Here is a 22,582-nt window from a genome sequence, read left to right on the forward strand (position 1 = left end):
CCCTCTCTCCCCTGTTCTCCGCTCTCGTTCACTTTTGCTCCTCTCTCTGTTTTGGTCAGGCCCTGCCCACCCAGCGGCTGGAGAGTCTGGCCCCTAGCTTTCTGACAGATGAGACTTGGCCACTGCCTTCTGGCCAGGGCCGGTGTTTCTCTTCTGCTGATGGTAGAGTCTGGGCTCCAAAAAAGTAACAGCTCAGAAAGGCTGGAGAGCTTTGCGAGTGCGAGTGCCCGAGGACTGGGGCTTTTGTGGCCTTGTTGAAATACAGAGGCCCTTGCCGAGAGGCGTCAGTCGGTTAGCCCACGGGAGGGCCAAATTAAAAAGCAGCTGAGCGGCCCGGTGGGTGAAAAGAGAAGGTTTTAAACAGCGGCTGGCTACAGCGGGGTTTGACACGTCCTATTTATAACACCTTGTCCCAGGGGTTACAGTGTTATTTACGATGTTTTAGTACCAAGATCGCTGGCACATGCTCTAAGACGTGCGCTAAACTGGAAGGGATGACTTCTAATTTGCCATGTGTGCGAGACATGCGTTCATATGGGATATGAGGGAAGTGATATAATCATTTCCATAAATATCTGCTTTTGCTTTCTGGGGTTTTTTTCCTCTTAAAATCTTTTTGTTTTGTTTTGCTGCAGGCTTTACTGTCCCATCTCTGACCATCCAAACAGAAAACATCTGCTCAATCCCATTAATAGTGGGAGGATGTTTCATTTACAAAGTGGTGGGGCTAGCTTTATTCTTGACAAAGGCGGATGGGACGGGAGGGCGAACGGCTGAAAGAGAGAGAGAGCGAGAAAGGCAAAGAAATAAATGGAAAGAAGAGGGTGATTTCCCTACTTGGCAACGTGGAACGCCACAACAAAACTAGTCCACTTTTTAATTAACAACACTACGCCGAAAAAAAAGCTTTGAAAATCGGGAAATTCTCAAATTATAACCATGTGGAGGGCATAAAGCTTACAAGATGGAGTACTTGGGGGATTCGGATAGCCTCGCTGTTACCAGGATGCATAAACTTCAGAGCAAATGAGCCCATTTACTTTGAAAGACTATCCATCATAAAGAGGAGGTTTTGTCTTCAGGGATGGGAAGGACAGGACGTTATGTCTGTCTGAATGGATTTGTACATATACTGGACATATACAGCTCACAGCCACAATATTAAATGCAATAAAAAGTGAAGACGGCAACGCTGATCCTCTCATTACAAAGCAATGTTCTGCTGGGAAATCTTGGGTCCTGACATTCATTTAAATGCTACTTGTACTGTTAAGGAAACCTGCACACACCCCTGTGACAACAGCATTTTCCAGCAGCACTTGGCTCCCACAGCAGGACAATTCACCTGTGCAACCAAGGTGCACATCTGGCCTCCAAAAACAGAACTACATCCATGCTCCAACATGTCAAAACAGCATGAAAGAGCAGTGTTATTTTAGGCAGGTGATTTTAAATGGTAAATATAGCAGTTTGCCTTATTCACTCATTTTCTTTGCCTAATTGCTTTCTATCAAACATTGCCAACATCTGCAATTATACTGCCCAACAATCTCCCTGCATTTTATCATATAAAGCCCAATAATATATCCTATACAAATTGTAATACTCTAAATATAATTTGTCATACTCTGCCAGGAAGTTTTTGAGGACGTTTTAGAGCGGTGCCAGGAGTTTAGTCTTCAAACACGAGAATATTAACATGGTTGTAATCAAAGGAACGTTAATGGTTATGTCTCCTCTTTATAACTAGAGCAAATTGTGCTACTGATTGCAGTGCAAATTGGAGGGGGAAGAGTGTGCCCTACTAATCTTCTCAACACCGCAGCAGCAGACTAATATACGAGCAGTTTTATATCTGTTGGGCAGCAGAGTAAGCATTAGGGTTAGACAGATGCTAAAAAGCCAAAGTCAGCCACCCCCAACAAAACAGAGCGGGTGCAGTCTGACTAATTACTCATTTCTTTTAAAAATTAAAGATACATATTGTTTATGTTTTAGTATAGATGGTGTATGTTTATATTTGCATGTGCATTAAAAAAGTTTGAGTAGCATTAAAAAAGTTTGAGTAGCATATGAAGAAACAAAATTTAGACTAAACACTAGACGATGTTTATGTGTTGTCGAGGTAAAGACAAAAAGGTTTTATTTAGTTCGATCGCTGCAACCTTGACCTTTAACCACTAAATTCATCCAGTAGTTTTTACTCAGCACTGAAATTTCTGAGCAAAAGTTAACATCTTTAAATTCATTTGAGAATGAAATTCCTTATATGATGATGTCATTAGAATTTAATACGAATACTGGTACAAATAAACATTGTTCAGTGCCTCAGCAGAGAGAGGAACTGATAGCCACAACACCTTTTTTAAAGGCTTGCTGTCCAGGTGTATCAAAATTCTCTGGGTCCCTGAAACACATCGTTCTAAAGATGAAAAGAAGGCCACTTGAAGGCGGACAGACTGGAAGAAAAATGGAGAAAACAAGAGAGGCAGAAGAAGGAGGAGTGCTTACGGTTCATTTGATGTACAGTGGGCTGAAACCAAAAATTGTGTTTTTCTACACGCTCCATAGGCAGACCACCTGTGAGCACTTAGATATTAATAGATATGAAAAAAGGTGTATATATGTGTGTGTGTGTGTGTGTCTAACCTAGCGGAGAAACAGCTAGCAGTTTGCCATTACTATGCTGGAACGCTGGCTCTTTTAACAGGGCAAAAGTCACCTGGCTTTAAAGTCGTGCCGACACATAAGAGGCAGGCACCATAGCGGTCAAGTTCACAAAGCGTGACTGTTCTCAAAGCAGAGCTTCAGGGTTGTTCTTTCATCACCTTAAGTGGAAAAATACACTACTTAAGTTTGTGTTATGGAGCATTTACATATTTGCAAACTTCCTGCTGGAATTGTTTTAAAGAGGAGAAGTTTGTATTTGTCATTTGCCAGAAGGCTGTCCAACAGGCACATTATTGACTGCATAAAAAGGCGAAAACATGAAGGAAGCCTCTGTTCTTGTTTCACCTGCAACAGTTCATCTGCCAAAGCTTCAACACCAGTTTACTGCCACTAATCTAAATTCCCAATGAAGCCCAGTTCTTTTTGTTTTGCTTTTGTGGTTTCTCAACATGGGACAAACATGTTCTCACAGCAGCTCAAAGAAGGTTTTGACAGCAGTTAAAAGCAGTTTTATTTCATGTCATATTTTAAAAGCCCGAGAACATTCTGCTCGCATCTAAAATCTATTGATTTAAAATCTACTGAAAGACTTTGGGACTGTCATCAGAGCTTAATCCCTTAGGCCAAGAGCGAGGTAAACTTCTTATTGGCTAGCTTTGGCATTTTTTCAGTTCTGTTAACCAATGAAATCAAACTGTCACAGCTACCATTCATAGGTAAGATTTAAGACTTCCTAAATCTCAGCTGGTCCACCGAAGCTGTGTGTCACAAAAAAAGGATTATCGAGGCCATCCATTCTGTTTCAGGTTTCATGACTATATTTAATTTGAATGCAGGGTTTTTTAATCATTTAAATAAAGAAAAACACAAAAATAACCATAAAATTATTCTGAATGATGGAAAGAGCAACGCAAAGTTACTTTGTAACAAGAGCAAACATGGTTCATCGGGTAAATAATCACATACATGAAGTTACATAAAGTAATGTAAACTGCCACAATCACATAAACGTAGACTGAGCACCTGACTGTTCTGCCTTTATAAACAGGCTTTGATGCTGTAATTATTCATTTATTTGTCTGCAGATACAAAAATTTGACAATGCAAAACACAATAAACATATGTACTGTATAAGTACTACACAAGTATTTGTAAAAAGCTTAAAACACACTTGTGTACCTGTAATAAATTACAGGAAAATCATTAACATTTGAATAAATGTCAATTATTTATATAGTGGTTTTGTGCTATAAGGGCATTTTAAGTGCAATAAGTAATTACAGTATTTGACAACATATATATTAATTACTTTACTTTAAAACATTAATAAATAACACACATCTTCATGTAGCCACGAGTTCGTGTAACATTTTCTTCTCCATTTTTGTGGAGCCTGTCATAACCAAGTCTGATTCCCTTAACACGTGAGTGCCGATGTGCTGGGTGCCAAAGTGAGCTACTACTCCTTTTCCAGAATTCTCCTTTTTTGTCTGACTGAACAGATCAAATTATCTCTGCTGAAAAAAATTAAGGGAACATTTGGGAACACCAAGTCGTAACCACTGCTTTCCATATATACACTGCCAAACAAACAAACCGTTCCACAATTCATAGAAACAAGAAACTTCCCCACTCAGTCTCCCACCTACACACATACCATAAAGAAGTTCGAAATGACCTGCGCGTTACCGCACCATGTGAGCTATAAATGACTCCACACGGCTTTGCTGTTTGTTGTGGTGAGTTTTTTCTCAGCCAAGTTTTCCAGAGACCCTGAGTCACCATCTAGCTCATCCAGTTACACTCTGTAGCTCTGACCAGGTACTTTAAAAACCACTTTTCACCTGCAACAGCATCGGGCTTATCCACTGAGATGGCAAATATTTCATTATTTTATGATTTTTTTGTAAAAAGTTTTTTTAAACTACTTTAGTAAACACTGTGTAATGCAGACCGTGTTTTCTGTGGATTGGAAACTTACATGATGAAGTCAGAAATTAGATGCTAGAAAGAATGCTATTAGGCTCTTAAAACCACCACCTTGATACACAAGTAGGCAGTAAATGAATGCCTCTCATTGTACCAAAATAGTTGTTTACTGTAGACGTAAAATGTGTTTGATAAACACATACATGACCAGCTTAAAATCACATCTTTGTTAAACCTTGTGTTTTCATCTGAAACAATAGAAACACCACAGCTAGAGATTAGTTGCACACTAGGACGACACATCTCCTCATAGTGCTCCCTGCACATTGCATGGTTTTAAATCACATTCTGGTCTGCTGTCAAACACTAATGAAAAATAGCAAACAATAGAGGTGTCAGCCTGAGCTACAACAAGCATTGTAAAAACACACCCAAATATTACAGTAGTCTCAGTAAAATTCAGTTTTTGTTTGTTTGTTTGTTTTTTTAATCTCTGAAAAAGGCAAAACTGAGCGGCCTGTGGTGTAGAAGCTGTAAATCAGATCAGAGCCGCCTACGAGTGCTAATTACTATCTTGATGTGAAGACATGACTTAATCCATACTAAATGTGCGGCCGAGTGAAGCTGCTTGTGTGTGGGAATTCCCCTCATGTTCAACATGTGCATGTGGGTCCAAGGTTTTTCGGCAACAGCCTGGTTTCTTTCACACATTAGTGAGATGTACAGATAGAGTTATTACACCACGAGCTGCCTTCATGGCACAGCTGCCTCAATGGTCAGGCACAACAAGCCAGGCTATTCATTAGACCAGCCTGTTGCTAAACCAGGGATATGGTTTATGGGACAGCTCCATGAGGGGAGAGATTCAGTCTTGATTCAGCTTCCATTAGTCGTGGCTTTGAAGGGGTATTCAAAACGTCCCTATTCAGAACTTTTAGGTGGCTGCACAGTGACTCTTTACTGATCTACTGCAGATTTCATGAGGCTGAAAAAGGATTCTTCACAAGACAAAGGTGAAAATATATCCAGTACAAAACTTGACTGATTCATGGTCAGGCAAGATTTCTGATTAATCTGCCAATTTGATTGATAATATTCTAAGTAACAATAACCTGCAATGATTAAGGTTACTTAGTAAATACATTTATTCAAACATAGCAGATACTTGCATGGTTGATGCTTTGAGTAGTTTCATTAACGCCTGAACTTTTCAATCCACTGCATTTATTTAAAAGCTATAGCCACAAGTTACTGCAGAGGTAAAAGAAGTTGGGGATGGCCATTTTTTAAAAGTTATTAGCCTGTTACATTACACCTAAAAAAAGCTGAAAACTAAGTTTGCAAGACCCAAGGGAAATTAACTGAAGTTTTCTGTAACCTCAGAGTAAAAACTAGAAGTGAGCAAAAAGCTTAAAAAAGCTAAAGCAACAAAATGTTTTGCATTGTACAACCAATCAAAACTCCAGGAATATTAAATGGACTGACTGAAAAGAAAGGAAATATCAGAACTTTAAATCTGAAAAGCAGAAACTGTGTGGATCTTTTTAGTTGAAAAATGACAAATGAGTACTTAAGAGATCAGAATTAATTAATTATTCGATTGTGGTCTGAGTGGAACCCTTCCGAGTTGGGAATGCCTTTCACAGTATTATATCAGTGCAATGTTGTTACATATACTTAATACATGCTTCATACGTATTATTCAAGACTAAAATCAGCTGTTTAAAAAAAATACAAAATGTAACATTTTCTTAGGTTGCAAATACAGGACTACAGGATGGAATGAATGTGTCTTCTTCCACAACTGCGTGTAAAGGACTTTATCAAACTGAGCATGGGTTGGAAAGAATAAAGCGGATGGGGCTCACTTGATTGTTGAATCAATCACTCCATCTAGTGCCAGTCATATTCACCAAAAGAAAAAAGGAAAAAAAAGCCAAGTTGCTGGACAGTATCTCTTTCATCAAAATATGAGTCTATTTTGACCTTGGCGTTATACCCAATAATCAAGTCAAGGATCATTAAGGATAAGTGAAAAGGACGAGACGTGAAAGAAAACAAGCACACACACATCGCAGCTGTTAAAGAGAGCTCTTTGCCACTGCACTTCATCTGCGTCCCTCTAATTACACCACTAGGAATAGATCCACAGATCCACCGAAGCGCCAGCCGCCACACCAATAACTGGCGGCGAACGGTCCACCCTCTGTAGAGCCTCCAACACACACAAGCCACTGGGGTTTCTTACATAACTCTTCCCAGCCAAAACGTCTTGGTTTTCCAGGCTCTACTGGAGTCATATCATTGTTTCTTTCTTGTTTCTGCCATGTTGAGGTTGAACACTGTGAAGCGAACCTCAGTAAGGCAAGAAAGGTAGTTCAGTAAAAGCCACTTCCACTAACTTGGAACGAGTTCACTTAGAGGCAAACCAATGAACCAATCACTCAGGATTTGGACTTTGATCAAAACAAGAGGCCTTTAATTATAGAACACTGAAAAAGAGGCAGCTCAGAAATGAAAATGAATAAAAGAAAAACAATGATGAAAGCAGTCCTGCAAGAGAAGTTTCTATGCCTGTGTTCAGATTTAACCTAATCTCATCACATGCTCTGCCTGCAGTTTTTCTTCTCTTTTTAAAAGGATGGAAATCTGTGTTTTTTCGCTACATTTCTTTGGGCTCATTGCGGTTGCATTTTAAAAAGGTATTTGCTCTTTAAATTGGGCTCACTTAAGAGTTAGAAAGATTAAAAATGTGTCTGGAATTTTGATGATGACAGTGCCCCGTGTAAAGGGTCACAGCAGATTATTTTGGCTTGCTGATGCAGCATCAACCAGTACAATAAAACCACTGTAAAATCTACATGAACAGAACTGGAATACGCCGAATTCAGTGGAAGCCTAGTTTGGATCTTAAAAGTAAAGACGACATTATTTCTTTAAAAGATGAACAAAGACACTTTCTTACACTACGACATAAAAAACATAGTCAACTGGCTAACGGCATTTTTTTTTGTGCAGAAATATTGATTCCGATATTGATGACCATGAAGCGTTCAGTGAATGTAAGCTTTCGGCCAGAACTGTATCACATATCGATAGTGTTTCAGTCCCCATTTGCTTCAGAATCGATTTTAGAATAAAGATGTTCTGTTTTCATTTAACAAAAACAAGTGATTCCCATTTCTGCAAAGACAGCCAAATCCTAAGATTAGGTTAGAGGATTTTGACCCCATTTGGCTGCTTAGAAATGGTTATTCTACTTTACATAACTTTAAGTATCATAGTCAAGATTTTTTTTAATCTATCTTAACAATTAATTAAGATCAAAAACTACAGCCACCAATCAAAGAAGAAAAGGCCAATAACTGCCACAAAACCTTTACCACTTACATCCAGTGCTTTCAAATACTCCGGACATGTAATGGAGTGTGCAGAGCAAAGGACCCAAAAGCAGGCTTCAGAGGTAGACTTTATGAAAAACAGGCGAGCCATTTATTGGCTGATAAAAGTCCTGATTGAAACAGAAGTAAAACAAAGTCCAAGTTGCAAACTAACAAAATCCAGGCACACAGAGAAACAATGGAACAAAGGATGAATAAAGACACAGGCAGGACACAGGTGGGGAACAAACAACAGCTGAAACTAATTAAGGCTAACAAGACGGGTGAAGTGAAACTAGGAACAAGAAGCAGAAGACAAACAATTACCGAAGTAAAAAAAGAAGTGACAGTCTAAACACAGAAACACAATGTCCTGATATATGCTCAATCATCCGGTTAAGGAAATCCTTCACCACTCATCCAGCTGCGGATGAGTCTTCATCTTCAGTCTCAGGTCAATACAGGTTACCCCAACCTCACAAACAGTACGTTTGATTAATGACTGAAACTAGCCCCACTGACTAACAAAGGGCCGTGAGGCCAGTTTCATGATCATTAATATGCAAATTGGCATAACCATTGATGAACGACCATCACTGAATTGAGGAGGGGGCGTAAGGGTACATCTCTCACAGTCTTACAATGCTGTCATTGCAGCCATTCCCCAACTCTCTGTGAATGGTACTCATGGCCATTGATCAATTTTTCTGGCTGCTCTTGGCACTATTTCTGTTTGCATGACTTCAAAAATCATTATTCTGGCATTGGTTATCAAATGGTCAACTTAAACATTTCACTTGACAACAACCCCCTCTGGCCTCTGCTCCGTGGCTGCTGGGCGACCCCTCGTCTGGGGCTCTCAGCTCTTCCCAGGAGGGTGGCACGGTTGCCCCTTTGGTGGTCCTCCTTGGGTCCTCGTACTCTGGGCCCTCTGGATGTCTGGGGCCTGGATCTCTTCCATACCTGCTTCATGCCCTGGGGAACGGGGCTATGGCTCCCCACACTCCCTAGCAGATCGTTACATGGAGAAACCTTTTGAATACAAGCGTGCCGATCCACACAGGTGTACACACACATGTGCTCACAGACACAAGCTACACCTTTCTTGGCTGCTACCTCAAAGCACATTGTGCGCTGTCGATCTTGCGTGCTGCACAATAACATGTAATATTTAGTATCTACTGTTATCTACTGTTAGCTAGTTTATTGTGATGGTGCTGTATTTATTATGTTGCTCTTTTTTGTTTGTTTTGTCTTCTGTTTTTTTTCTTCTCTCGACAGGTGATCCAGGTGTTTTTTTTGTTTGTTTGTTTGTTTGCTTTTCTTTCTTTTTTCTCTCTCCCCTTTATTTTGTCTTTCTCTCCGTTTGGCATCTTTTTTGGCCTTCAGACAACAATTCTGATGGCTAAAGATCCAAACGGGACAGGCAAAAAAAATAAATAAAAAAATAAATAAAAAATATATATATTTCACTTGATCATGATCACATTACATCAAAGCCAGATAAAGTTGGTCCGTCGGCCTTCAATAAATGATTTGGGAACAAAACAAGCTTTTAGTAGTGTCTGTGGTCAAAGTCAATGTTTGTTTGTTGGGTTTTTGTTGGTTTTTCGTTGTTTTTTGAGGGGGGAGCAAGATATCAAGAGCAACTACTTATTCTAAGCTTTACTTCTTAGCAACCTTTTTAGCTCCTTAAGATAAGTAGCCGAATGGGAAAATATCTAAGCACATATTTAGTGGCTTAGCTGCATAGATGGGTAATATATGCGATTTTGTTGACAGGGGGTAGGAGAATGTGCGGTTCAGACAACCATGTCTGGTCTGTCTTTGTCTAAAATATGATCTTAAACCTGCTGAGAAGGAGCTGCTAAGTTTAGTCATAAGTCTAAGTAAGTCAAGGATTCCTGGAGCTTAGAGGTCACAGGGTTAGAGCCATCTCTCAGCAGCTTCTTTATTAACTTGCACACATACACACACAGCAGGAGTAACAGAAACATACACGCAAAGATCACACACAGAAAGTGATGACGTAGCCTGTTCACATGTACAAAGCATCTAGTGTCCTTTTCTATGTGGAATGAAGTCAATGCTAAAAAAAAATGTTTAAACCAATGCATGTGTTTTTGGTGTCCAACGACTCGTTTGTCACATTTGTCATGTGTTGCTCGTAAATGACAAAGAATAAACACATATTGAAGACAAACACCAGTGCAAACCCCCCCCCAAAAAACCAAAAAAAACCAGAACACATCAAATTCAGTCAGCATTTGATTTGCACTGAATTCATTTTGCACCATGATGAAGGATTTTCTTTTAAAAACAAAAGAAAGAAAAAACAAAAAAGGAACAGATTACATAAAAAGACAAAGCTAGACAAATGCTTGGAACAACCTACCTGCCAAATACCGAGGAGAATGCACAACATAAAGTCCCTGATGAAGATTGCTAAAGCAGTTATTGAAATGCCTCTTCCAGGCAGCCTAAGTATTGTGTTTACTTTGGATCAGACTTCAAAATAAAAGTGATTCGTGTAAAAATCTTGTTTTGGAAGTATGCAGAGCTTGGCCTTCTTGCATCAGTGTGCCATTCACAACCTGTTTGAAACACATCTCTACAACAGAGGTGGAGATGGCAAAGCTAGCCTACAAATACATTAGCAAGATTGTTTGAAAACTTAAAGTAAATCAGATAATCCTTCAGAAGGAAAAGGGTGCTCACAGCAAATATTGATTTTATTTTTCTTTTCTCGTTTACTGCATTCTCTCTAAGATTAAGTGATAACTAACGCATTCACCATATGGGACACAATGTCTGATCTACATGTGCTTCCTTTGTTGAGGCTGGGGAAACACAGGCCAAACACTTGTTTGAGTGGAATACACACACTTGGAATTTGGCTTGGATGGTTACATCCAGCCCAACCAAAGAAACAAGATGAAGCAGCCACATGTGAGCCAAACAAACAATAGGTTACTGTACACTTGAATGGAAGTGTAACTGCTGTGCTGTTTTTAGTGTTCTGGTCACTGAGTGTTCAGTCTTCTTCTTCAACAGTTACGTGTGTGTGTGTGTGTGTGTGTGTGCACATGTTTACATATCTTTGTGAGGACAGAAAATTGGCATGCTGCTATAGCTGCGGGGACGTCCCCACGAGTTTGAAGGCATTTCTGAGGCTCAAAATGTGGTTTTAGTGTCAGAGTTACAATTGGGTTATGGTTAGGTTTAGGCTCAGGGTCAGGGTTAGGCATTCATTTTTGATGGTTAGGGTGAGGGTAAGCGGCTAGGGAAAGCATTATGTCAATGAGATGTCCTCACGAAGATATGAAAACGAGCGTGTATGTGTGTGTGCATTACCACTGGGGTTGAATTGCATGCAGGATATAGGTTTGTCGTGAGCTGGGAAGTGAGCCACCACTCCTTCACCGTCCGAGTCCTCACTCACCAAGACCTGGATTGTATGAACACACACACAAACAAAATCCAAATCATTTTCTAACAATGAGAACATTAAACCCAGAGAGGGACTTTCCCCTGCTCAAGGATTTCTCTCCACATTTTGGTTTGGTGTGATATTGTCACCACACTAAGCACTGTTTTTTGACATCACCCTGCTGTGAAACAGCTGGAAGTTTAACTCCTTTCCGAGAGTGCCATTGCCCTCTTGTGGACAGAAAATAATAAGCATGTTACCTGAAATAAGACAAGTAAGCACTTTGTTTAAAAACCCACTTCTTCTGGTCAAAGAAAATATGAATCATCATAATTTGAGCTGTATTTCATTAGTGCTAGCGCTTTAGAAAGAGGCTGTACTGAGACCAGTGTGGACAGGATATGGCCTAACAACAGAGACAAGAATATGGACAAATTTACTTTGGCAATGATGTGGCTTTTCACATGTGGCTTTGACAATACCCCATGACACAGGGTCTTCCCGTAAACAGGCACAAACTGCCATCAAATGCAGAATTGGCTTTCCCCTTGTGCAACTTGCCAACGAAAATGAAATTGTAAGTTATTTTGCACAACTAGAGGCTGCTCCTAAATCTCCATACAAAGTCTGCTGTCAAGACTGGGGCAAATCTAACACAGGCTGTGCTGAGACCAGGAGCTGGCAGAAAACTCCTTTAGTCACACAGAGAGATTAGACATAAGCCGAGACATGAGGCCACTTTGTGCAGGAGTACGGGTGTTTGAGAACACACACTCTTGTTTAAAAAGAGTTAAATGTGGCCCCGGTGTTGCACTAAGGATGTCAGGAAAGCTGGCCAAACATTTAAAATATAAGCTAGTCCAAACAAGATAGCCTCTAAAAACTAAAAGGATTTTGTCTCACACTCCAAGCAAGATCTTAAGGATCCAGGGGGAAAAAGGGGAAAAGGCGGGAGAACAGCATGAACAGAAAGAGGCTGGTGACATGAAGCAGATCACTTTTATTACAGTGCAAGCAGACAATGTTGTTCTGTGAGGGAATCCTGCTGGAGCCCTTTGAAACAAGAGTGTCCTCCAGAGAACCGAGCCCCTGTTACACAGGGGAGTGTGTGTGTGTGTGTGTGTGTGTGCCTGTGTACTGAGGCTGCTGTTCCAAATAAGGAGCAGTGATACAATGTAGTTCCAACCTCATCCAACTGGAAGAGATGGGAATGTCTTGGATCCCCACAACGACACAGGAACTCACCTCAATCATATTCCTGACTTCTCTCATCTCTCCAGAATTTACACCTCCAACCCCCGTCTTAATACACTCTCGACTGTCCCCACCCCTACTACTCCCTTCAACCTCCATTTCTCATCCACTCTGAGTCCACCCCTCCCTCCTTGCCTGGCCTCATCAGTGTTTACGGCCAGTGTATGGTTACAGTGTGTCGCCTGGTGACAGAGTGCAGACCCACTTCTGAAGGCTTAGATCCAACTTATAAGACTACAGGCTGGTTACAGGGCGGTTACAGTCGCAGTACAGAGGAAAGGAGAAGGCAGAATGTGTGTGGTGACAACATCACTGACAAACTGTACTACGTACGAAAACACACCTCATTAAAAATGTGACAGCTCCTGCAGTGTGATTAATCACAGTTTGGAGAGGCTGAGGAAAATTCGGGGGATAAAAGCTTTTAGAATTTCTTTTGCCATTAAAAGGAAGTCAACTGCTCAATCTGTAAACGAGGTTAGTGCAGTATATTTTCATTCTTACTATAACACACACCTAAGCTAGTCAGGCCCATAGTCGGGATAATAGATCCAAACTTACCTTAATAATTTATGGAATGACACTATTATTTTTTGGGACACATTCTGATTTTTTTTAGCAGCTTCCTTTCCTTTTTATCAGACTGCTTATTATGACAAATACTGGTGACCTTTGTTGTTGGTTGGAAGTTGTTTTCAAATTGTAAATTCACACCTGCAAAATAATTACATGCACCAAACGTTTACCAATATACTTTTCTATTTATGTGCTTATTATTGCAAATACATCATTGTATATATAACTTTAAAAGTTGAGTAGTGCTCGGTGTTACATCAACCATAATTTCATGCTTTTAAATATCAGTGAAAAGACAAATCCCTCCTGTTTCTTCTTCAGGAGATAAAATGCACAGTGGTGATGGTGACACACAAGATTAATTCAGCACTAACACTCTGTAATATTATTTAGTAATTTTTTATTATTTTATTTGCTTTGTTATGCATTACTTTATTACTTAATATTTATACTTAATGTATCATTTTTAACTGTATTGTATTTATTTTCATTTTCAGATTTTTTTAACTTACTAAATTTATTAATTTAGCTCAATTTTAATTGCCTTAACAAATGCATCAAGGCAACTATGGGATTAAAAAAATATCCCCAAAAATATTAAGGTATTAATTCTCTAAACTGGGGCACAATAACCTGAAGACAATCTGTAACAATAATAATGTCTTTTTGCAGCATTATGCCACAAAATTTTAAACCACTGACAGCTAAAATGAATAAGAACAATTTTCTTGTTACAGCAACAGCCTCTCCAAGCATCTCCTCTACAAAGTGTAAAAATTATATATTAAAAAAAAATTTACTCCAAAAAATAAGCCCAGAAAATGTATTTCCTACAGTCTTAAATTCAGGACCTGATTTAGCATGTGGTGCATTGAGTCAGCCTCGAGCTTCATGTCAGGTTGCAGCTGCATGTTTACAAAGTGTCTCTGTCACCAGCACTGCCTAAACAGACAGAACTCTGGCTAAAAGCTCAGTGGTTAAAATATGCAGCATATCTAACTCACACCTTTAGGTTAGTCGTGCACAGTGAGGTAAATAAGACTGAGTGAGTCCAAGCCACCAAGCCCGCTTCTTGCCAAGCCACAGAGGCAAAGTTGTATTTACCTGGGACATACATGATGAGGCCAAGGAAGCAAAAAGCCCATTTGCTGTGTGTGTCTAAGCAGTAAGCATTCTATAAAAATCACTTAAACAAGAATCGTCAGGTGGTAACTGTGAACCACCATGCAAGTTCAGACCAGTTTTACCCTTATAGTGGAACAGGATGCACTGAGGGAAAAATCTAAGTTTAAAAGAGCTCCATCAGTTATATATATATATGTTAGTAATCACAATTAAACTTAAAAGCTAAATAAAACATTCACTGTAAGGAAAATGCTTTGCAAATGGCAAACAGTAAGACGAGATGAAGTTGGAATTACTTTATGTTGGTCCATCCACTGAAATGATGAATCTCGTGTTAACTTGCGACCAACCTAATATACAAGTTGGTGACAAATGAGAGGAAAACCAACATAAATGTTTTAACAGGGTGTTTTTCGCTCCACACTACAGTTCCACAGCTGCTTGCCATGAATTGCAACAGCGTGTGAAACTGCAGGGATGAACATCGTTCTTCCATGTAATGTTTTTGCCTAGTATGTCATAGCACAGGTGTTTAGATTTGATTGGTTGAAGGCAACAGCATATTATTGATATAATTTTTGTACTCTGTGATCTACCAAAGGAGTATTTAGCTTGAATTCCTTGCCTGCTCATTTATTCCACAGACGGAAAGACATATTACGAATCCTGCTGTTGCTGGTGGTGCACTGTTTATTGCTCACCACAGTAATAAAGTGCATGGCCCCGTTTTCTTTTTTTTAAGATGCTATTCTTCAGTGAATGCAGGAGGTGCTCACTTTAATGGACGTTGTAAGACTATAATGGTCAGTTTTGTCTTTGTGTACTGGAAACCCTCCAGCAAATTAATAGGGGACATTATCCTGCAACTCAATTCCTTGGATGAACACAATGGCAATGCATCATAGACTGTATATAAAAGATGGTATCACTGATTGGTTTGTGAAGCACTGGTTTAAAGGGGTACCAACCATTTACCATAGAAACCCAACTACAGATGAGCAAATGATTGAATGTAAAGCAGTATAAGAGTTTACCTTTACACTCTGCATCCACTCGACACTCTCAGCACGAGAGTTTATTTAACTACAAGACACACAAGTCTGTTTTGCAACTCCCACACTGAAACATGTTCTTCGATTTGAGGTCCTTAACAACTAAAAAAAGCATCACAGGAGATACTAATAAAATGTTGTATTTTAAAATCATTTCAAGCATCAAATAGTCGAACTGACCTGTCCTTCTCCAACACTGTGTGTGTCAATAATGGTGACCACACCGGGGTTGTGTGGGCTGCGACGGCTTGCACTGTGAGATGTGCCCTCCTCGTCTGGAGTGCTTGCTGGTATGGTGCCTGCTAGCTGGGTCACAACTTTACCAACCATCGTCAGACCGGTTTTTAAAGTCTGAGGAAGAAAGAAAAAAAAAATATAATACACACCCGATCTTATATATTCCCAAGCAATATATTCTACATCTATGTGATAGATTTGGTTTGGTTTGCAGTGCGCATACGTGCTTCTGTGCATGGGTGCGTGTATACAGCATGTTCACTTGAAGCCTGCTGATAGCTCGCAGTGCTGATGACTTAGAGCCATAGAAGACACGTGCGTGCGTAGGAGGCTCCTCTGTGTCCGCTTAAGGCCCAGCCAGGGTGTCTGCCTCAAACACACCTCTGTGGCTCGATTGAGGGAAATGGATAGTGCTGCTTAAGTGGAGTCTATCTCACCTACTACACTGCCTTACTCTAATGGAGTCCAGTGTGTGTGACTGTGTGTTTGTGTGTGTGTAAGCGCCAAAGGGGCCCCGGAGAGCCTAATCAGGCATTCAGACTAGGCGGCCCTGTCAATACAGTGTGGCGCCTTGCATATGTTGGGTCTGGGGATCACCCGCTGTCTCTCTTTGCCACTTGACCAGACACACTAACAGTGGATGCTACGTGCATGCACTGGGGTGTGTGTGAGTGTGTAAAATGCAAGAAGAGCCATCAATTATTAAGTGAGGCGTTTGGCTCCTAATTGATCAACACTAATGTGTTTTCTAATCACTGCAGTTGTGGAGTTCTTAGTAGTCCAAACAGGAGTTATTGATTTCCTAGCGCAAAGGGGGGGTTGTGGAGGAAGATCATGCCTCAGGGCTCACAACACTTACGCACAAAGAGCTGATGTTAATATCTAAAAACGATACAGCCTAATTTTTATGTGAACGGTCTTTCTTAATTATACACCCAGGAATGACAGGCAACAGGACTTTTGTGCTACATAAATTGCCTGTAAGACAGAAAATTCAGAACAGCCCAGTCGGTCAGCGCCACTGCTTTCTCCCTCTCTTTTTTATCTTTTTTATAAACAAAAGCCATTATACTTTAATGCTGCCCCCGCCCTCCTCCTTTTCTGTTCCCATGTCTCTGGATGTCAGCACTAAGAGCCAGCGTGTCGCGCCACAAGCCAAAGGGAGATACCTTGTCATCCATATTGAGATATATGGTCCTAAACGAGGAGAGGGCGGGCAAGCAGACTGCCTGTCTGCATATCAATACCCCCTGCAATTGTCAACCCATCACCATGCTGCTAATCTGTTAGAAAGACAGTTGTCTTTTTGATGTATAGCCTTGTTACCCCACTAATGAGTCATCTTCACACTAGCTGTGAGATCCACTTGCTCTTTGGAATCAATTAGCCCTTCTTCTGTGACCAAGTGGAGAAACAGACTAGAACCATATGAGGAGCTAGTTAGTCTGCACGTGTTAGCAAGTTGCTTTATTGGCCCAGGAATTTATTTCACCTGGTATCAAAGAGAGCTGCTGGCTGTTAGTGAGACACTTCCCCATGATGCTGACTGAAACAAGACCAATGAAGAGAAACAGATTATAGTGGGAACCGGGAGATCGGCAGGTTGATGAAGTGTCTCATAAGCTTAGCCACAGTCGGCCAGGCGGCACAGGTGGATCCAATGTCAGCACATTTACAGATGGTGCCGGCAGAGCTGGAAATACCATCTTCTGTGTCGTTTTATCTGAGTTTCAAGCTTACCGTGGGACGTTCAGACTGATTATAGCCATATTGTGAGAACTTGAGTATAGTTTTTAATGTAGTTTTACATGTTCATAAGAACTCACATCTATCTAATAACTGTTCCAGAGCAGCGTCTCAGTTGTTTCACTATCTAGAACCATTAATTTTAGCTCAAGAATTCTTGGTTGCTCCCAATCTGAGCATGTATGGACTTTGAGAGGAGATAATGTAATGTTCTTTTAATGGCTATTAAGTCACCATCCGAAATACACTTTAAAAAAATAATAGACAGGCATGTTCTCCTGTGCGTTTCTTCTATGTTCACGCCTATCTTGCACATATAAATAAAGTGGTGACACATTCGGAATACTTCTCCTGAACACAGAGCTTTGGAGAATGTCATTTAGGATGTTATTTATTAGGATTTATTTATTTATTTATTTATTTATTGAAGAAGAAGAAAAATTAAGAATCTCTATGAGAGAGAAAGATAACACATGTAGAGAAAAACGGTTAAATGTGTGTCTGTACCATCACTTACTTTGGCAGCGTTGATCACTGTGGCGGTATAAGACTGTGCATTGTCACCACAGGCTCCTCCACGAGACTGGTGACATCTTATCAACTGGAAAAAAGGTAGATTTACTAATAAACACAAGACGTATAGCGGACGTCCAAGGGAGATTAACGGAGAGGGAAATTTGTGAGAATTAACCCAGATTCAGGCATTTAAAAGGCTTCCCTCTTCACTCTTTAGAGGAAATTGGTTTTGTCGTCAAAGACAGGCTGCACGACCAAACAGTCTGCTCTGATTTAATTTCAAATACAATATCGCTGGAATAGCTCTGTCCCAGTATTACTCTCGAAAAACTAGATTTGGTCATTTCTGAAAATCCGTAGGCAGTCACACAAACATCAGCCCCATCTGTCAATTACTTGAGTGGGCCAGCACCAAAACACTACTTCACATTAAAAGTATTACAGAATGCACAATAGAACATTCTGGTTTTTGTAAATACTTAACAATCCCATTAAACAGAAAACTCCAGTACATCTGCTGATTTTCAAAATGTTATCATCTCTAGTGGACTCTTCTTGGAATGAGTTGTTTATCCAGACAGATTAAAGAGGCAGAAAATAGATAAAATGCATTTTTTGGATTGTAAATATGTCGCTTCTCTGATAAGGCACTTCTGCACTGGATGAATATGTGTGTATGTGCAGACTACCTTGTTCTCAGCATAGGCTAGCCAACGGCTTCCCAGAGCTATTGGATTGAGGCTGGGGCCGGGGCAGGGATAGCAGCCTGGAAAGACACAATGACGGCCATAAAACAGTGAGGACAGAGACATACAGAAACAGATATGAAATAACAAAGAAAAACAGGAATGCAGACAAACCAACTCATGCTCTTTTACTGCTTTTTTCAGGTCAATTTACCTTTTAAACCGACTACATTTATTTATTTCAAAAAAAGGGAAACTTCTGGTTGTTTCTTTTTGCAACAATGGAAGCATTTCTAATAATGGAGACAGCTGGTGCTTCAGTTCAGTCCCTGCCACTTAAAAACTTACAATTCATCTCACCGTCAATAAGAGCAGGCTTACAGTCAAACAGAATATTTAGAGTGGTGTGGCTGTGGATTATGTTAATTGAAGAATCGACTCCAATTTTACAACTCATAAGAACATTTTGCACAAATTAATCAATACAAGTGTGGTTAAGTGACATTATTAAGACAGTCTATACCAGGGGTCGGCAACCCTAGGGTTAACTGATGGCACAGCCATAGCTGGACTGGCCATCGGGCATACCGGGCATTTGCTCGGTGGCCCGATGATTTTCTTTTTTTTTTTCTTTTTGGTGGATTGGCCAGAAGCTGGTCGGTGTGTAAAAATAACTCAGTTGTTTGGTGTTGGCTATGGCGGAGCTTCCACAGATTCAGTAAAATTAACAAGTGGTGGAGGCCAGCAGGTGGATGAGGGAAGGGGAGGCAGGAGGAGGAGAGACCCGAGGCAGCCGCTGGTCGGAGCGTCAGGTGAACTGAACTTCAGGTAAGAAGTTAATGACCTGCAGTCTATCTGGGTCAGATATAAACCAAGTTTAGGTGGAGTTTATTTTCGTTGTGCTGACTTTTTACAGTCAGTTACAATAACTCGTACTGCGTGCTAGCTAGCATGACGGAATTTATATACTGCTGGGCGGGTGCTATGATTTTATTGATAGTGAACTTTACTAACTAACCTTATGAATAAAATAGAGTTGCCAACCGTCCCGTACAAACGGAATCGTCCGGCATTCAGAGAAATTATTACGCGTTTCGTGTTGAGCTGAGAAGGAACACAGTTTGTCCCGGACTTCAGCCAGGATGGAAAAAGACACAAAGCTGGAGTTATTGTGTCTTTGCTGCACAGCTGTCTCTTCTCCTCTCATTCTCTCCCCTCTCTCTCCTGTTTCTACTTCAATCATGAAACTGATCAATGATCAGCTGATCAGCTTTTCTCTCTTGTTTGTTTATCGCTCACTTTGTGCCAGAAAGAGGAAACCAGCGGATGTCGCGCTAAACAACAGCAGCACGTTTAAGCTTGATCAGCTGTTGTTAGAATGTATTTAATAATAATTTCTAGTATCAGCTGATGTTTGCTGGAGCCACAGCTGTAAAGCTGTCATGATATCGGTTTGGATATGTGGTGAGAGGGAAACATGAAGATGAAACCAGGAGATGTCCTTACTGAATCATCAGAGCTGAACAGGTGATGGAGAAACAGGTTTACCTTTTAGGTGACATGAATGAGTTGAAGGGAAGTTATGAACTGTTTCTGAGAGACAAATAACACCAGGATCCTTTTCTACGTAGCTGACAGCTGGTAACTGTGCAGGGGCGGGTCTAGCAAAGTTTTGCCAGGGGGCCAGGTAGGGCATTAACAGGGAAAGGGGGGCACAAAGAAATACTTTCTTATTCTCATTTAAAATGTCTGGCTGTTATTAAATAATTATCTGAAGCTTACAACCAAAGTTTTTATCTGACGTAAAATGAATAGAAATCATACATTTACCAACAAGACAGTGTACATCACTGTCACAACAGCGTTTGTTTTCATTCAAAGGCTTTATGGCTTTAATACCTGGGGGGCCGGTCTTTAGTCAAAATGCATCCATAGACCTGAGACACAATGCATTTTTGGGACTTTCAGGTGTATGGACCAATGTTTTATTTTCTGATCAAACCAGAAATCTTTAATGAGCAGCTAGATTTGTCTGGCATTAACTGGCTGAGTTAATGCCAGTTAATGCCACATCGAAGCAGCTAGAATCCACAGCTGTGCATGTTCATGGAGCTGCATTTTCACCTGCTGGACATCACTACCTGACAAGTTTAACTGTCTTCAGAACATTGCAGAGGCCTTATTGACAGTATTTGGCTCTACATATCTGTGTGAGCAGATTTTCTCTCACATGAGTGTCCTCAGGTAGCTGTCTGAATGTTGGACACTTGGAGACCTGTGTCTCTGAGTGGGAGACCAGAGATCACATTAACATGTGTGTCTCTGTATTAACAAACATGCCATATTGGCCCAGTTTATTTTTCTTATCATTGTTGTGAGGAGACCATAAATAGCATTTGTATTTTCTGTTGTACAGTTCATTTGCTGTTATGGAGTTCTTGTTATGAATAAAAAGTGTCTTTTTTTTGTTTCAAAATAGCTGATAACTATTCGCTGATAGCTGCCAACATCTGTGAACAAATATAATTCTATAAAGTGGTTCTATATAATGGAGGAAATTTTAAATGGCACTCGCCATCAGAAAGGTTGCCTACCCCTGGTCTATACCTTTTTGAAACAATCTCTTATTTGAGCTACTTTGGTAAGTAACCTCATGACTAAAAGTCTGCCATAAAACAGGAACTCCTCCCTGGAGAGTGTCTGAAATGATCTTAAACCGTGTGTTTGTGGGGAGGTTTCTTGTTTTGGAAAATAAATGGGAGTCTGATGAGGGTGACGTGTCTATATGCGTGTGTGTGTGTGTGTGTGTGTGTGTGTGTGTGTATGTGTGTGTGCGTGTGTGTGCGTGCGTGTGCGTGCGTGCGTGTGCGTCCGTGCGTGTGTGTGTGTGCGCACACCCAGGATGACCTAATGGAGACTGTGGTACCCAATAAAATTGAAGATGGCTCCTCTGGTGATTGACCAACACAATAACCCTTATGGGGATATACACAAACACACACACATAAATGAGAAATAAAACTCTTCACAAACACAAAAATCACATATTTTTCTCTTTTTACCGATGTAGAAGTAAACAACGGCACAAATGGAACAAAGTGTTTTAACCAATACCATATCTGACAGGAGCTTGCTCTTCAAGACAGAATCAACCAAAACCAGGCCTCCATGTGACCGTAAACAGAATGAGGAAATTATGGATTTCATCATAAATATCTTTAAATGTAAGCAGATACAGACAGTGACAGTCTCTCCTTCCCAGTATGGTAAACACACAAAGCAGCAAAATGCTGATCCAATGATGATCTTTTAAAAAGGTAGGTGTTTGTCTCACACGTGCACAAACATGCAAACACACTTAGCTAATGTAAGTGCACAGAGGTGTGGGGGAAATGGCTTGCTGACAATAATTTATTGCTCAGGGAGCAGATGAGGTGGAGGCAGTCGATACTTTAGCGTACTGTGTTGGGGAAGGAGCCGATAGGAGGGTCGGTGGGAGTTTTAGGTAAGCCACAAGTGTTGCTGGTAATGCCAGAGAAGGTTTTCTTTGCCCCTCCAAGGCCAAGCAAGTCAGAAAGTGTCTGACATCCTGGGTGGAGAGCATGTGACTAAACCAGGGGAGGGAAAAGACATGGATGGATCGGCTGATCCTTCTTCTCCGATATTCCTAGTTTTTAGAAAGTTCTTTTTCCTTCCTGAACATACAGGCCGGGTTTTCAGCCAAGCCAGCGAAATCCTTTCTGTGAGCCACAAGATACTTAGTCTAAACTATCTGTTGCAATAAAAAAAACAACAACATTTGAAAAATCCTGCAAAAACTTTACTTTACAATATAAAGAAGGTCAGCTTGTTTTTGAACAGGTGTTATTAAAAGAAAATTGAAATTCTTCTTTTCACAAGAACGTGAAAAGTCACTTTCTTATAGTCCAAAAGTGCACAAGCACACCTAGTCAGTGTGCATGAGGACAATAATGCACGTGT

General features: G+C 40.4%; 1 protein-coding gene across 8 annotated transcripts in view; it reads right to left on the reverse strand.

Moving 5' to 3' along the window:
• Positions 1–22,582, reverse strand: part of bcas3 (BCAS3 microtubule associated cell migration factor) — a 315,717-nt gene that overhangs the window by 258,394 nt on the left and 34,741 nt on the right. For all 8 annotated transcript variants that reach the window (XM_019367610.2, XM_013276535.3, XM_019367613.2 and 5 more), the window contains exons 10-13: positions 18,605–18,681; positions 17,917–18,000; positions 15,597–15,767; positions 11,334–11,427 (exon numbers count right to left, since the gene is read on the reverse strand). In XM_019367610.2, the coding sequence (XP_019223155.1) occupies positions 11,334–11,427; positions 15,597–15,767; positions 17,917–18,000; positions 18,605–18,681 (426 nt within the window). The remainder of the gene's footprint in view (positions 1–11,333; positions 11,428–15,596; positions 15,768–17,916; positions 18,001–18,604; positions 18,682–22,582) is intronic.

Source organism: Oreochromis niloticus, linkage group LG14, assembly GCF_001858045.2.
Source record: "Oreochromis niloticus isolate F11D_XX linkage group LG14, O_niloticus_UMD_NMBU, whole genome shotgun sequence".
Taxonomy (NCBI): domain Eukaryota; kingdom Metazoa; phylum Chordata; class Actinopteri; order Cichliformes; family Cichlidae; genus Oreochromis; species Oreochromis niloticus.